Source organism: Hetaerina americana, unplaced genomic scaffold (genome assembly GCF_022747635.1).
Source record: "Hetaerina americana unplaced genomic scaffold, ioHetAmer1.1.p SCAF_17, whole genome shotgun sequence".
NCBI classification, from domain to species: domain Eukaryota; kingdom Metazoa; phylum Arthropoda; class Insecta; order Odonata; family Calopterygidae; genus Hetaerina; species Hetaerina americana.
Window position 1 is genome coordinate 2,467,501 of NW_027286730.1, and position 14,474 is coordinate 2,481,974.

Sequence of the window (14,474 nt, forward strand, 5' to 3'; positions counted from 1 at the left end):
ATGAACTTGATTATACTTCAGGTATACATACCACCAAGCAATCATAAGGAAGAAGAAGTTGATAGGTTGTACCATCAGCTCAAGGGACATGATCGCAGATGTTTTGACAAGGAAACATTTGATAGTGATGGGGGACTGGAATGCGAGGGCAGACGAAGGAAGAGATGTTGATGAGGTGAGGGATTACAGTTTAGGTATGAGGAATGACCATGGGGAGAAAGCAATGGAGTTCTGCAGGTGACAGGGGATATTCATTATAAACACTTGGTTTAGGCACCACAAATGGCATAGGTATACACAGAAAATGCCAGGTGACTCAGGAAGGTATCAGTTTGATTACATTATGGTGAGGCACAGAAGGTTTGGAATGGCATGATCAATTCGCACAGTTTCCCAGGAGGAGATGTGGACCCTGATCACAATTTACTATAGTAGCTATGAATTGTGGCATCTGATTCTAATAGATAAGGCTGGGTAGGCAGGTTACGAAATGGAACGTAGAAGCATTATTGCAAAGGAAACACTTGGTTTTTCCACATAAAATATTTATTCACGACCTAGGTTTCGACGCTCAGCGTCAGAAGCATTAACTGGATTGACAAGGAAGGAGTAATCAGCAGGATGTAAAGTAATTCATGAGTGTGGGAAAGGAGCTGAGTATGCACTATGGAGGTAAAATGGGAATACTTGTATACCAAAAAAGGGATATCAAAAGTCGCTAAAGAAATAAAGGAAATGTTAACAAGAAATGGAAAATGGAACTACAGATTACAGATCAGATAATTAGAGAGATAGATGACAGAAGGAAATACAGAAGAATGTAAATACTGAGTTAGGTAGAAGGAAGTACAAAGAGTTAAATAATAAATTGTAAAGGGTAAAAAATACAGCAAAAAAGTATGGTGGAAGATGTAGTGTGACGATATGGAAACTTTGCAGAGGAAGGGTGAAATTGGTGCACTATATAAAATGGTTAAAATGGTCAGAAATTAAGGAGTAAAAATCTGTGTTCGCGATAAGAGATATTTTGGGAGAAATATTACTTGAACCAGGAATGATTGAATAGAGATGGAACTAATACCATATATAGAAGAACTGTATGGTAAAGAACTTAGACCAGCAAGGTTAGAGAGAGAAAGAGAATATCATGAAAATGAAGGTAATTTAGGTCCAGGATTACTCAACAGTGAGATAGAAAGGGCATTTATGGTAATGAAATCAAATAAGGCTATGAGGGTAGACCATATTCCAGTGGAACCACTTAAAGGTTCAGGAAAATGGGGGAGGAAGAATATTTATGGACTAATTTGTAGCATTTATGATAGAGGAATTTGGCCGGAAGACTTTGTGAGATCAGTTTTAGTTCGTATTCTGAAAAAAATAAAGGCTATATCATGTGAGGACTACAGAACAATATGTTTGATTTCTCATGCAGCTAAAACTGTCCTCAGGATCATCAACTAAAGGAAAGTGAGTAGGGAGAATGATTACTTAGGTGGTGATTAGTTTGAATTTAGGAAGGGGAGAGGTACGCGTGATGTCATTGCACTAATGAGATCAATAACTGAGAGGAATATAGAATACAATCAGGATATATTTGCCTGTTTCATAGATTTCGAAAAAGCGTTTGATAGAGTGAATTGGGAAAAACTAATGAGTATATTGAAGAAAATAGGAATAGATTGGAGGGAAAGGAGGCTTATCCGCATCCTATACATATCTCAGACTGCTCAGGTGTGAGTGGGGGACAGAGAGTCTGGATGGGCACTGTTAGGAAGAGGTGTAAGGCAGGGTTGTCCATTATCACCTGTGCTGTTCAATGTATACATGTAGGAAATGATTAAAGAGGCATGGGAAGAACTGGACATAGGAATGAAAGTCAGGGAAACAGTTAAGTTTGCTGATGATCAAGCTTTAGTTTGTCAGTCAGCCAAGGTGTTGCAAGCATTGCTGAGTGAATTGGAAATTCAAAGCAATAGAAATGAGATGAGAAAAAATGTATAAAAAAACAAAGGTCATGAGGTTTTACGCAAATGATTTTTACACTATGAAATTGTTACAAACAAGCATGGATTATCATTTCCTTTTTTTTTAACAGGAGCTCTGGTTTCATGCAATAGTTTGCATACTCTACTTGTCCTCTGGTGGATATTTGGCTTTCTCTGTAAGCATCATTCTATTGCCATTGCAGCTACTGCTACTTCCATTTACATTTCCAGCTCTTACCGCAAGTTACGTAAGTTTCAAAGATTGATTACACTAAATATAAATAATTTGAATCATTAAAAACAATAATACTTTTAAAATTATCAATGATGTGATGGTTCAGGTCAATTAACAGCATGTTGACACATTATGCTTATGCATTCCTATCTAATTCCTAAATATATTGCATAAGAAGCTAAGAAAGGAATGCATATTTAACATCTGCAGATTAAATAAAAATTTTCTGATGGTAAGACCTTAGCTAAGAAAAATTTTGAATTGTAACTCCTTATAGGGGTAAGGAATAACATCAAAGGAAACATTAAACAATTATAGTAGGAAATCAAGAAGAACCTAAAATTTCACCTTTTACAATAGAAGGGATTAAAAGTATTGGGAAATGCAAGAGAAACCATACCAAAATAATGTTGTCCTTTTGGTCCTACTACTGAACAAGACTTGTTCGAAAACTAATGCATTAAATTTGAAGGTGACTTTCAGCATGAATGAGCATTGCTAATCATAAGACTCTTGCTATATTTTTAATTAAAAAGTCAAAAATACAATTTGGCTGAATATTAATATGCTTATTTTATTTACAGGTATTGTGTTTTGTGGCATCAATTATTCACGGCATAGATGCATACAAGGCATACAGGACATAACAGATGGTGCTGATCAATTATTTCTCATGGTAATGGCTATAGATGTGCATACTAACAAGTAGAATTTCACTGTGGTTACTCAGTACCCAGCTGTTGTGCTCATTCAATGAACAATAATGTAGTAGATATCTGAAACTTCCAATTGTGCTTTTCAGCAATCTTTCTGAGACAGAATATCACACTACAGAAATGAACATTGTCAGTACAGTACATTATAGCCAAACAGCCAACTGGAGAGCTATATATAACAAAGCCAGGAATGCCTATTTGGGAGTTTATCAATGGAAGCCATTCCATCATGGTATTCAGTGCAAGGAATATTGACAACTGTTTTAGTCATTCCAATAAAATGAATTCAGCTTCCATGCAGCATCTACCATTAAGTCAACTTTTTTTACCACCATATCTCAGGGAAATTTATTTCTTTATGGTGAATTTTCAATAAAAATTATTAAAATAAATTGTGATTTAATATGTTAGAGAAAGTGAGATTCTAGTGATTCTGTAATGCTTTCATATTTTTATAAACAAATGGCTAGTATCTTTTTTTACTCAAAGCAAGTGATGCTTTATCAGTCCTTACTATAATTATGAAATACAGCAATTGTATCCTAATTCTCATACTTAAATAGGATATTAGGAATACTACAGTGATTATGATATTTTTTTTATGAAAACTGATTCATAAAAGTTAAGATCTAGCTAATAGGGTCTTTGATTTTTAAATTTTAAATAATTATCATAAAATAAGTAATTTTACTCTTTATATCTATTCCAGAAAATATGTCATTTTATGTACCTTTTCAGCTATATAGCCATTAGGAAACACAGTAGGAATGAACTGTCAGAGCCTTATTGTTTCAAACTCTGTTAATGTGATGGATTGGGTGGTGATTTAACTTTGCTGGTAACACTATGTGAATGTTGAAAATTTGTAATTTAATTGCATATTTGCACACTGTTAACTTTTATAATGCAATCAGAGAGCAGTGTAATAATTCTCATTAGAAATTGTACAACAAAATGATATGAACCAAAATATAAATACTTAATTATCACAGCATTTAGCTTTATGCATCTGTATTTTTATAAACCATAACTATTTTTAGGTCCTCTTCAAATAAAAATAGATGTAACCTAACATTCATTGAGATTCTTCATCAACCAGAGATACTTTTTCACAACTTTTCTTATTTCAGGGCTACAGAAAAATGACTCCTCAGGAACAAACTTCCTTCTACCTATCTCTGTATATAAATTCTTCCTTTTCCTTCTCTTATCTATCTTTCTAATCATCTCATCAGTAATACATGGTTTCCTTGTCCTTTCCCTATTTACTATTCCTATTGTTTCATTTGTGGCTTTCAATATCCCTCAAGTAATATATTCCTCTTTTTCCTTTGAAGCACCCAGCTCCCTGTCCTCACTTATTATTTCTCTACACTCTCCTAATACTCCTATCTTGACATTCCTTTCAATGCTTCCAAATTCCATTTCCTAAACCATCTTCCATGTTTTATCTTTTGGAGTCAGACACTACAGTTCATTAGGACTAAATTATGATCTGAGTCTGCATCTACTCCTACGAAACTGTGTGAATTAATCACTCAGTTTCTAAATCTGTGCCCAACCATTATATAGTCTGATATCTTCCTGAATCCCTAGGCATTTTACATTTATACCTATACCCTTTGTGGTGTCTAAACCAAGTGTTTTTTATGATTAACCCCTGGCTACTCCCATCCCCATAACTATCAATGGTTCCCCTCCAGGAAAACCCATGATTATGCCTTGAACATTGTCCTAGCATTTCAAGTTCCTATTCTAACTAATTTGGTCCTTTTCTGCATTTTCTGAGCTGCTGCTGTCAGTTTTTCATTGCAAGAATTTCATGAGATGATGACCGTGGAAACCTTGCCTCCCCCACAGCCTGATGTGACACATGGTCAATTTGGCTGAGTTCCATAGTTGTCAGGACTCATTCTCTTTATACCGTTCAAAATGAAATTCTAGGGATAAGTGAATACAGTGGTTTCCCACTATTTTCTTCAAAAGAGTTTTTAATGTTATATAATCACTCAGTGGGTCGCGGCAGTCAAGGGGTAGAGCGTTGGACTACTGACCAGAGGGCCCTGGTTCGAATACTGGGGAACCCTCTCTGGGCACCTTCACCTCCACCCAAGCTATGTGATTTTTCGGGCGCAAGGTCTTTCTGGGAAACCATAACCAACCCAGGGAAAGGAACTGGCCCCCCTACCCTGATGCGTGAATTTCACACGCCATCGGGCTTAGTACTTGGTGAAATCTAAAATCAGTTATCAAACTGACCTTCGGGTTGATTACTGTGTTCATAGTTTTTTATGATCACTCAATGGCTGCCCCACCTGGATCAGATGCTATTTCAGTCACCTTACTGAGGGAGATGCTGCACGACTACCTTTCTCCTGGCTCCTACTCTTTAACCAATCTGGCATGGGTGACTACACCAAGAGCAAATATCTCATTGTTCCCACCTGCTCTAGGGGTTATCAGAAGGCACAATCCCTTCCACAACATCAAGGTCCATGGGGAGAGACAATGAAATGCATTAAAAAAATTATGGTTACGTAGTTATTTTATTCAAATCAATATACTCGTATATCTATATCAAAATAAAATCATAATAACATATAAAGTAAGTAAAGTTATTTACCTATGAAAATGAGGTTTTAGACAGTCCCTAACATGTCATTATGTACTATTTCTTACAAACTTCTAACAAACTCAATATATATTTATTTCCTTCCGCCGATTATCCCTTGATATTTTCTACTTTCCTGTTCTTCAAATTGACTAGGACAAGGGTCCATTTCTGAGGAGGGGATCACAACCATTTCTCTTATTTCTGTCATGGGAAAGATAACTGTGGTTTCTTGTTCACTTAATCAATACTCTTTTTGAGATCACACACCAATGAATCTGTGCTATCACTTCCATAGTTTAGTCAATATCAGGTTACATAAATTAGTTTAGATAATTATTTTATTTTAGACTGATTTAGAAGGTTCAGGAATGGTTAAGATACCATAAGAGTGCATTTAAAGCAATGCATACATGGAAATTTTGAACGAAGTAGCGGTGGACAAATGAGGAAGTTGCTTGGAGGCTGAACAGTCACCCTGCTAATCTGAACACAGATGAAAAGGGTATTCTCCAAACAATGACATGTAACACTGCTCCATATATTAATATACTGCTCATTTCTCAGAGTTTGACTGAGAATTTGAGAAAATAAATTCAACTCAAAAATAAATATTAGTGATCTCATTAATCCTGATATTTGTGTAAATTGTACAAATGATAATGAAAAAAAAACATATTTGTCTTTTCCTTGGAGCCTTCAATGGCTAGAAAACTATAATTTGATCATGCACAATCACAGTGGCGAGCATTCCTTAAAAATTAACTAATGTTTGTTGATTTGATCTAAATATGGCATACTTATATTATTTCCATAGTGGAAGTTGCACTTTTTCAGTACGAGGAGAAGTTGATGAAAAGCTTCTGAAAGATATAAAAATATGCCTTAAAAATATTTTATGATGCTCCATCTCATTTGTACATATTTTTCCATCAGTGCCCTCGAAAATGTAAATTTAAGGTTTCAATTTCATTCTAAGTCCAATTACTGGAAAAGCATATAATACAGGTTATAGATGCCCAGAAGATTAATTGCACTATTAACTGATCATTTTAGGAATTAAAAGGACTTTCAGTAAAAAGCATTAAGAACTATGGTATTGCCATCTGTAAGAAAGAATTTAATGTCCAAACTGGATGTCCCTAAATTGCATGCATTTGGTCATGACTAATCCATAACCTTATCACTCTTTGCACCATCTTCTCCCTTCCCATAAACCAACAAAAAGAACTCTCAAGCTTGTGATAAATTTGAATTTTTTGAGAATTGCAAGTTGAAATTCAGTAGAAATTTTGACACTTTGTTCAGTTTACATTCTTTTGAAAATATGTGAATTTCATTGCTTCAAGTTCATGAAAATATGAACTTCATTTGTAAACCTTTTGTGATGAATGAAATATATTTTTTAAACTGAGTTTGGTATACTTTGGCTGTAATCTTTGCATTGATGGTAAAAACAAAGAGCAGCTTTGGAGGTCAATTGCCCACAATTCATTTATATTATGCCTCTCCTGCATTGCTATTTTTACTTGACCTTCTCATACCATTGCTGCAATCAATGATCATAAATACACCAACAGATGAGAAATTAAGTTTTCCTGCTAGTATTGAAGAGGTTTCATTTTTTTGTTTGGACGATTTTCTGCACTATGGTATATATATATTTAACCATAATGTAAACTGAAGAGTATGAAATACAAACTCACAATATTAACAGTTTTAAAAGCAATAACAAAAAAATGTCATGCTAATATATAGTACATAATAATTTTTACTAACCAATTTATGAAGGATGCTTAATGCCTTGTTAAGAACCAGGAGCATAGCTAACTCATTCCCAATTTCAGCATTTGAAGATCTCTCACTGCTCGAAACCATGGCCCACCATGAAGATTAAATATTGCTAATGCTCTGTTAATGTATCCTAGACATTGATCATGCCTTCCTCTGTAAAATGATGAACAGAAAGGATTTTAATTACAGAACAATGTTTCAAAAAGTGAGAAGCACAAAGCACTACACTGCAAGAAAGACAAATCACAGAATGATAGTAACGAGACTGAAAATTCACATACTCTTCAATTTTTTTATCCTTGATTTTCATAGTAGCAAGTATCACATCAATCAGTTTCTGCAATTCAAATGCTACCTCCAAACTGTTGGATCCAAAATTACACTCAAGAATTTGTAGACTAGAGATAAGGTATGCCAAAGCCTCATTATATTTCTCTGAAAAATAAAAAAAAACAGAGGATGAATGCATACAATATGTGTAATACGGATTGATATGTTACATGGAACATATTTAATTGCTGCTGCTACCACATTTTATGCATAAAAGACATTTCCACGATTATGGTAAAAAAAGAAGGCAAAAAAAGTAATCCAACATTTTTAAAAGAGATGTTCATATTGATACAAATTATAAAAAAATATACAATAAAACATTATTTAATAATGTTATGAAATGGCTCTTTAATGTTTGTTATGTGAAACACTTTATTATGATATCTTGGAATTTGTTAGAAACAGGTTAAATAATGTCAAAATAAAACTTTGTAAATCCAGGTTTCACTGCGGTGCAGCATCATCAGGCCAATGATTATGCCTGATGATGCTGCACTGCAGTGAAACCTGGGTCGCATTAAAGTTTATTTTTCATGTGGATTTACAAAGTTTTATTTTCACATTATTCATCATGGAACAATTCCACAAAGACACACTAGGAAAGATTAACTATAGAAACAGATTGGCAGGTTAAACCACTTCATGTGTCATTTAAAACGATTTATGAGTAAACATAGGCTGGTAGGAGATTTTATGAAGAGGACTTCTCTCCCCTTCAAGGATTAAATCTTAGCTCTATACACTGCCTCAAATCACTTGAAAATGGTGGCATCTGCATATTTACAAAAAACAGGTTAAAGTATAATATTCTAGATACTGAGTGTTTCTGTGTTGACATACCCTTTGAAATTGTTACAGTTTTCTTTAAGTGTTATAACTCAATTGCTGTATCCATGTATCGCTCACCTAAGCTCACTTTAGTATAATCTGTAATTAACTATAAGAGGTTTAGTGTAGTGCTAATATTGTCATTGGGATGGATTTAAATATTTATATGACCAGTGACTCAAGGTATAGTACTCAGCTTGATAGTTTACTCAAGTCCATTAACCGGTATTACACCTACTCACAACCAACCAGAAACTCTGCATGTTTAGATAATGCATCACTAGTTAAAATGTCCAGGAATATTATAAACTTTTTTAGCCTCTTATCTCTGATCACAGCGTCATTGCCTTTAGTGTATTGGATGTTCCTTTAGTTTTGAAACTGCTCTTAAATGTCTAATTAATCCAAATTCAAACTTCTTCTTGCCTAGATTGATTAGGTTCCCAGAAACTTTTTAATAATCATTAGCTATTAGTAGAATAGCAGTATTATCATGAACCATATTTGTCTAATTTTGTAAGAGATTCAATGAGAATTGTTTCTGCCATCTGACAAACATGACATTACGTTGAATGTTGTTAGATGCTATGTTGGAATGAAGTTAGAGTTCTATTCACTTCATATAATGGCCTACAGAATTTTACCTTGTTCTGTGAAACATTAATTTCAACATATAATCAATCATTCTCACTAAAATCAATTAAGCTTAAACCTATTTGGAACAAAACAACGGAGTAAAAGAGGAAATAGATAGCCAACAAAAGGAGCCATTTCAATATGTTCCAAAAATATTCGTTGTGCTATTTTCTTGGGCTTAGATCATAGGGTTGATCAAGTAGGCCTAACAATTTTATAATTTAATTTTCATCCCATGATTAGGAAGGAAGCTGCAGTGAGACTTTAGTAAAGAAATATGAAAATAAATGCGTACCCATATGCATGACTTTGTGAACTGTGTAGACTCACAATTCACAAATTCATGCATATGGGTATACATTTATTTTCCTATTTCTTTAGTAAATTCTCACTGCAGCTTCCTTCCTAATCATAGGAAAAAAATTAAATTTTACAATTGTTAGGCCTACTGGCATTTTTTTTAAATGCATAGATAGAAAAGCAAATTGACTTCACTGGACTGTGTGTGAATGTAAACAATTTATAAAAAATGACCAATTTTTCTGAAAAAATAAAATTCCAGCAGTAGCAAAGAAACAATACTTCATAAATGTGGTATTGTATTTACAATGGGGTATTATCATGGTCAATTACAATCCAGTATTCATCAAAGCTATAATGGCGGACATTTTTAATTCTTCAATGTAAATAACTGGTCAGTTAGATGAATTGATACTTGACTTCAGAGTGTTCCGCTTCTTCTATTCAGTGTTTTGAAGTATCAATGCAACAAATTGTTGTTCCATTTCTACTTCACTAAACCCAAGAATTTAGTGTTCATCAACAGTTTCAGCTGGGTGCTTGGTATAATACATGCAAGAATGTGTACTTGCTCCAGGTCCTAGCCACAATAGAACTCAGAACTTCATTGACAAGAAACTCAAGAGTGGTAGCAATAGGGTTCAACTTGTTTTATAGAAGAAGTGATAGAGTATCACAATATCACATTTAAATTGAGAAGAGGGTAAAATGGATGCACAAAATCTGACACTTAATATTCCAAAAAATTGTACACAAAATCATAAAAAATAATGTACATTTGAATAATAAGAGAATTTTTTTTGTTCATGTAAATATATAATCACATAATAAATCATGTAATTTTGCAAGTTGCAACAGATTTTTACCCCTATGTATGGGTGTATTTTACATTTTAGGAACCTAACCTCTTACAATTAATTAAAATTTACATTTCAGGCATTCCGTCTCATGCCATACATTTAGTCATATACATCAAATGTATTTAACAAGGCTTAAGTTTTAATAATGAAAATTACCCTACGTGCATGATATTACCTTGGGATGCAAAACAAAATGATATTTTGTCCATTAACTGTGAAAGAGCCAGATTCTCATGGTAATAAAATTTCTGTAATATTTCAAGGCACTTCTGGAAATGCAGCACTGCTTTTCCAACATCATTGCATCTTAATTTTTTCATTCCTATAAATAAAAATTATATTTTATGAGGACTCAAAATGTATAAAAATAGCAATTCTATGCTAATCAAAAGTGAAAATCAATGTAAAATGGTTACTTAGAATGGTAACTTAAAAAGAAAATAAAGTAGAAAATCAGCTGTTTTATGCAAATCAATATTAATCATTAGATTATTAAATAAATGATATCTTCAAATTGTTCACTAATTTTATTCTAAGATATGAGCAGGCTGAGGATTTTCCACAAACAAAACTGAAAATTTCACCCTTCAGCTTAATTTCAACCACTTACAATAGACATTGATTTCTAGCAGTATATACATAAGTTAACCTGATAACAACATTTGATGGTTCTTGCTAAAGTACAATTATTAATATTTCACAAAGAATGGACATAAACGATAATTTTAAAATAATAGTGGCGCAATGGAATTCTTCTAAGGCTATGGTAGAAATCTGGTGCTGGTAGACCTTGATTCCACAATGTACATTTTCCATTTAAATTCAAAGTATACAGTACACATTGACTTGCCTCAGATGAAAACTGAGGAAATCACTTCATACTGATAATTAAAATTATTTTTCCATCACCATATGACTAAACAGTGAGAGATAATTACCAAAACAATACTCCATATGTCCAAGGTCCACGCCACGATCTAATTGCTTCAGCATGTTTGCTTCTTTCTGGCAATCTAAACAACACAATTCAAATGTACCATGCTCATCCTCTCCAAACATTTCCTCACTTTTGACAAAAGGCCCTCCACATTCTGGACACAAGTAAGCTCTTGATTTCTACATAAGGCAAACAATATCAGTAGGCCAAAAGAATATTAAAACACAACCATTTCAATTCAGTATATTTGTACAAAACTTCACATAAGCATGTAATTCAAACCATATTTTCATGACTTCTAATACATTTTTAAAATATTAAGAACAAAAAAGTAATATTTGAAGTAATTAAAGCTGTTGTAATAGTGTGTAGAGAGCAGGGTAGGATGCAGTAATGTAAAACTTTGATACGACAGAGTTTTTCAACAAATAACTAGTTAGAATGAACCAAATTCATAAGAAACTGCGGGAGATGCCACAACTGTAACTTATAACGGAGTCATCTGCTAATGTGCATTTCAATGCAACAATTTTAGAGTGTAAAAATCATTCGCCTTGACTGGGATTCGAGCCCCGATCCCTCAATATCTGGTCGAGTGCTTTAGCCAGTTAAGATATCGAGGCATCCTCTTAAACTCTGAAATTTCGGGGACTTTAAAGGAACAAGATGTTGTGATGAAATACCATAATATAGGAACAAGATGTTGTGATGAAGTACCGTACATACAATGTCACAGGAGACTCAGTTAAAAGTTACTGACTCTTGTGGCATCTCCCGCAGTTTCTTTGGAATTTGTCAAGGTATAAACAGCCTAAGTGTTTAAAAGTTGGCTTTAACCTTGTGGACTGCGGTGCATCGCGCACAACTATTAATGCCTGTTTGGGTTTTCTTCCTTCTAGGACTTGGGTGTTTGTAATTATCATTAATATACATGCAATGTTACATAGTAAGGTGGAAGAGGTAGCTATAAAGTCTCAATCTCACCCCAATAAAGTAATTAAATAAAATAAAAGAAACCCTCTAAAGCAAAAGCCATTTTTTTGTTTTAGATTTTTCCACATAAATTGATCCTTATGATATAAGAACACTTTATTTTCAATTTCAATTAAGTGTGTGCACAGTTTTCCAGACAAGGTCCATATGATCACACTAAGCAGATCTTAAAGCAATGCTTAAGCACTAGTAATACTGAGGAAAAAATTGTATTCACATTTCTATCCATATGTAGCATATTGTTATCATTGGTAATCTACCGGTTAAGGTAGTGAACAACTGATCAAAGCACTTTTCCACTTGATAAATATTTTTATTTTACGACAAATAAAAAAAATTTATCAAGTGGAAAAGTGCTTCGATCAGTTATTCATTATGTTCGACTTCCGCCACATCACGCCTGAAGCTACTCAAGCGGTTACAGTAGGTTTTGGAATTGAATATAAAAATATATACCACAATTTTATTCATTTTACACAGGTATTGTTAATGGAAATAAAAAGAGACATACCAATGCATTGAACTTCAAAGGATTGCTGCATGCTTCACAGTCACAATCAAAGAAACAATTATCCTTTAGGAATTTCTGCCTTTCTTTTCGGCCCTTCCTAGTATAGACTTGTCCTGTAAAAAAGAAAACCATAAATAATATTTGCTAATCATATAGGAATGTATAATATGTGTAATCACATCCATTTACTAAGGCATTGCAATTAAAATTCAAAATTGTAAAGATCAATATTACAAAACCACAGCATCAGGAACAATGTCTAACATTAGAAGAGGTCTAAAGCTTTGTGATTGGAGTTCTATTACTCCCCATCAAGGCTTATTCAAATAAATGATAATCAGCATAGAGGCCCTTACTCTAAAGTAATTCATTTATTAAAAAAGCTCTAATGATCACTTTGTACTAGGATATTACTGCTGGATACTATGAGAGTAACACAGGAAAAGGTAATAGAATGAACAGAATCATAATTTTGTTCCTGCATACACTTAATCCATTAAGAGACTTATTTCATGGCTCAAAATCAGGTACACAATTTGACCTTATATTGGAAAGGAGCATAAAGCAGCTCTTTTTTGTATGATGAAATATGCAGCAAAGAATAGGTTATCTTCCCAAATGAAAATGGCCCCAAAGTCAACATGGTTTTGGAATAAAATCAATCCAAAACTATCACTAAACAAGACAAGTCCCTTACTAATGGTTTATTCTATACAAGTTTTATAGATTTACATAAAACCCAATTGTCTGACAACTGAGTAGCATTTGGCCATGTGGTTGCTACCTACAATTAATTATCCATGCATTTTATGTGTGCATATTTCAGCCTAGGTGAAAAGGGTTCCATAGCAGTATAGGAAGCCACATATGAAATTAAGAATAGACATGTAAAGAAGCTTTTGCCAATATTATTGCAATAAACCATTATACATCTCACAATGGAGTTTTTATTAAGATATGTACTAAAATTCCACATTCTAGCTCAGCACTTCAAGCACTTTTCAAAGTTATTTCCAGATACCTTTATTTCACAATATTGATACAAATTATACTTTAAAATGCAGTAGCTCTGGACGTAGCATCAACATGTACTTTAACCAAATTAAATTCATAAAATCACGAGAGATGCTAGAAATCAGTTTCATTACGTGGGCACCTACAGTTGCATCTAATTAATGCCTAACCTACAAGTGACCACGAAGACATGCAGCAAGGGATGTTGGGGAACCAGTCATTTCCACATAAATGTGCTTATATATATATATATATATATATATATATATATATATATATATATATATATATATATATATACATAAATTATTATTTACAGATATAAATACAGATAAAACACACATAAATTTTCAAACAAATGCCTATCTGCATTAGGCCACTATGCATGTGCTTGGGTTACACTTCAAATGTTGTTGAACAAAGGAACTAAAAATATTACATAAAGGCATGGACATTACTAGAATATATTAAAAAAGGATAAGTAAACATATACTAACCATAGTGAATGCAGACTTCTTTTCCCTCTGGAATATCTACACATGCCTTTACTATTAAGTATCGCTTATAAAAACTGAAAAATATAAAAAATATAGGTGTTACAAAATTAAAATGGGAGGTCAAAATAAAAATATATAGCAATCAATTTGTTGATATCTCATGACCATAAGTACGTCTTTCTTTTTCAAGAACTTAATTCTAACTTCAGCAATTGATTAAC

At 33.3% G+C, this 14,474-nt stretch overlaps 2 protein-coding genes across 3 annotated transcripts in view; one reads left to right on the forward strand and one right to left on the reverse strand.

The window, feature by feature from the left end:
• sing (MARVEL domain-containing protein sing) overlaps positions 1-3,519 on the forward strand; it is a 7,660-nt gene extending 4,141 nt beyond the window's left edge. Inside the window, exons 3-5 of one of the 2 annotated variants that reach the window (XM_071584243.1) lie at positions 2,099-2,236; positions 2,808-2,899; positions 3,026-3,519. In XM_071584243.1, coding sequence (XP_071440344.1) covers positions 2,099-2,236; positions 2,808-2,870 — 201 coding nt within the window. In that variant the 3' untranslated portion in view covers positions 2,871-2,899; positions 3,026-3,519. Of the gene's footprint in view, positions 1-2,098; positions 2,237-2,807 lie in introns of both variants that reach the window. The other variant, XM_071584242.1, reaches the window with a different exon arrangement.
• Positions 1-14,474, reverse strand: part of LOC139687118 (SET and MYND domain-containing protein 4-like) — a 56,284-nt gene that overhangs the window by 3,992 nt on the left and 37,818 nt on the right. The window contains exons 14-19 of the mRNA XM_071584241.1: positions 14,254-14,327; positions 12,743-12,855; positions 11,240-11,417; positions 10,477-10,623; positions 7,626-7,779; positions 7,330-7,497 (exon numbers count right to left, since the gene is read on the reverse strand). Coding sequence (XP_071440342.1) covers positions 7,377-7,497; positions 7,626-7,779; positions 10,477-10,623; positions 11,240-11,417; positions 12,743-12,855; positions 14,254-14,327 — 787 coding nt within the window. The 3' untranslated portion in view covers positions 7,330-7,376. The remainder of the gene's footprint in view (positions 1-7,329; positions 7,498-7,625; positions 7,780-10,476; positions 10,624-11,239; positions 11,418-12,742; positions 12,856-14,253; positions 14,328-14,474) is intronic.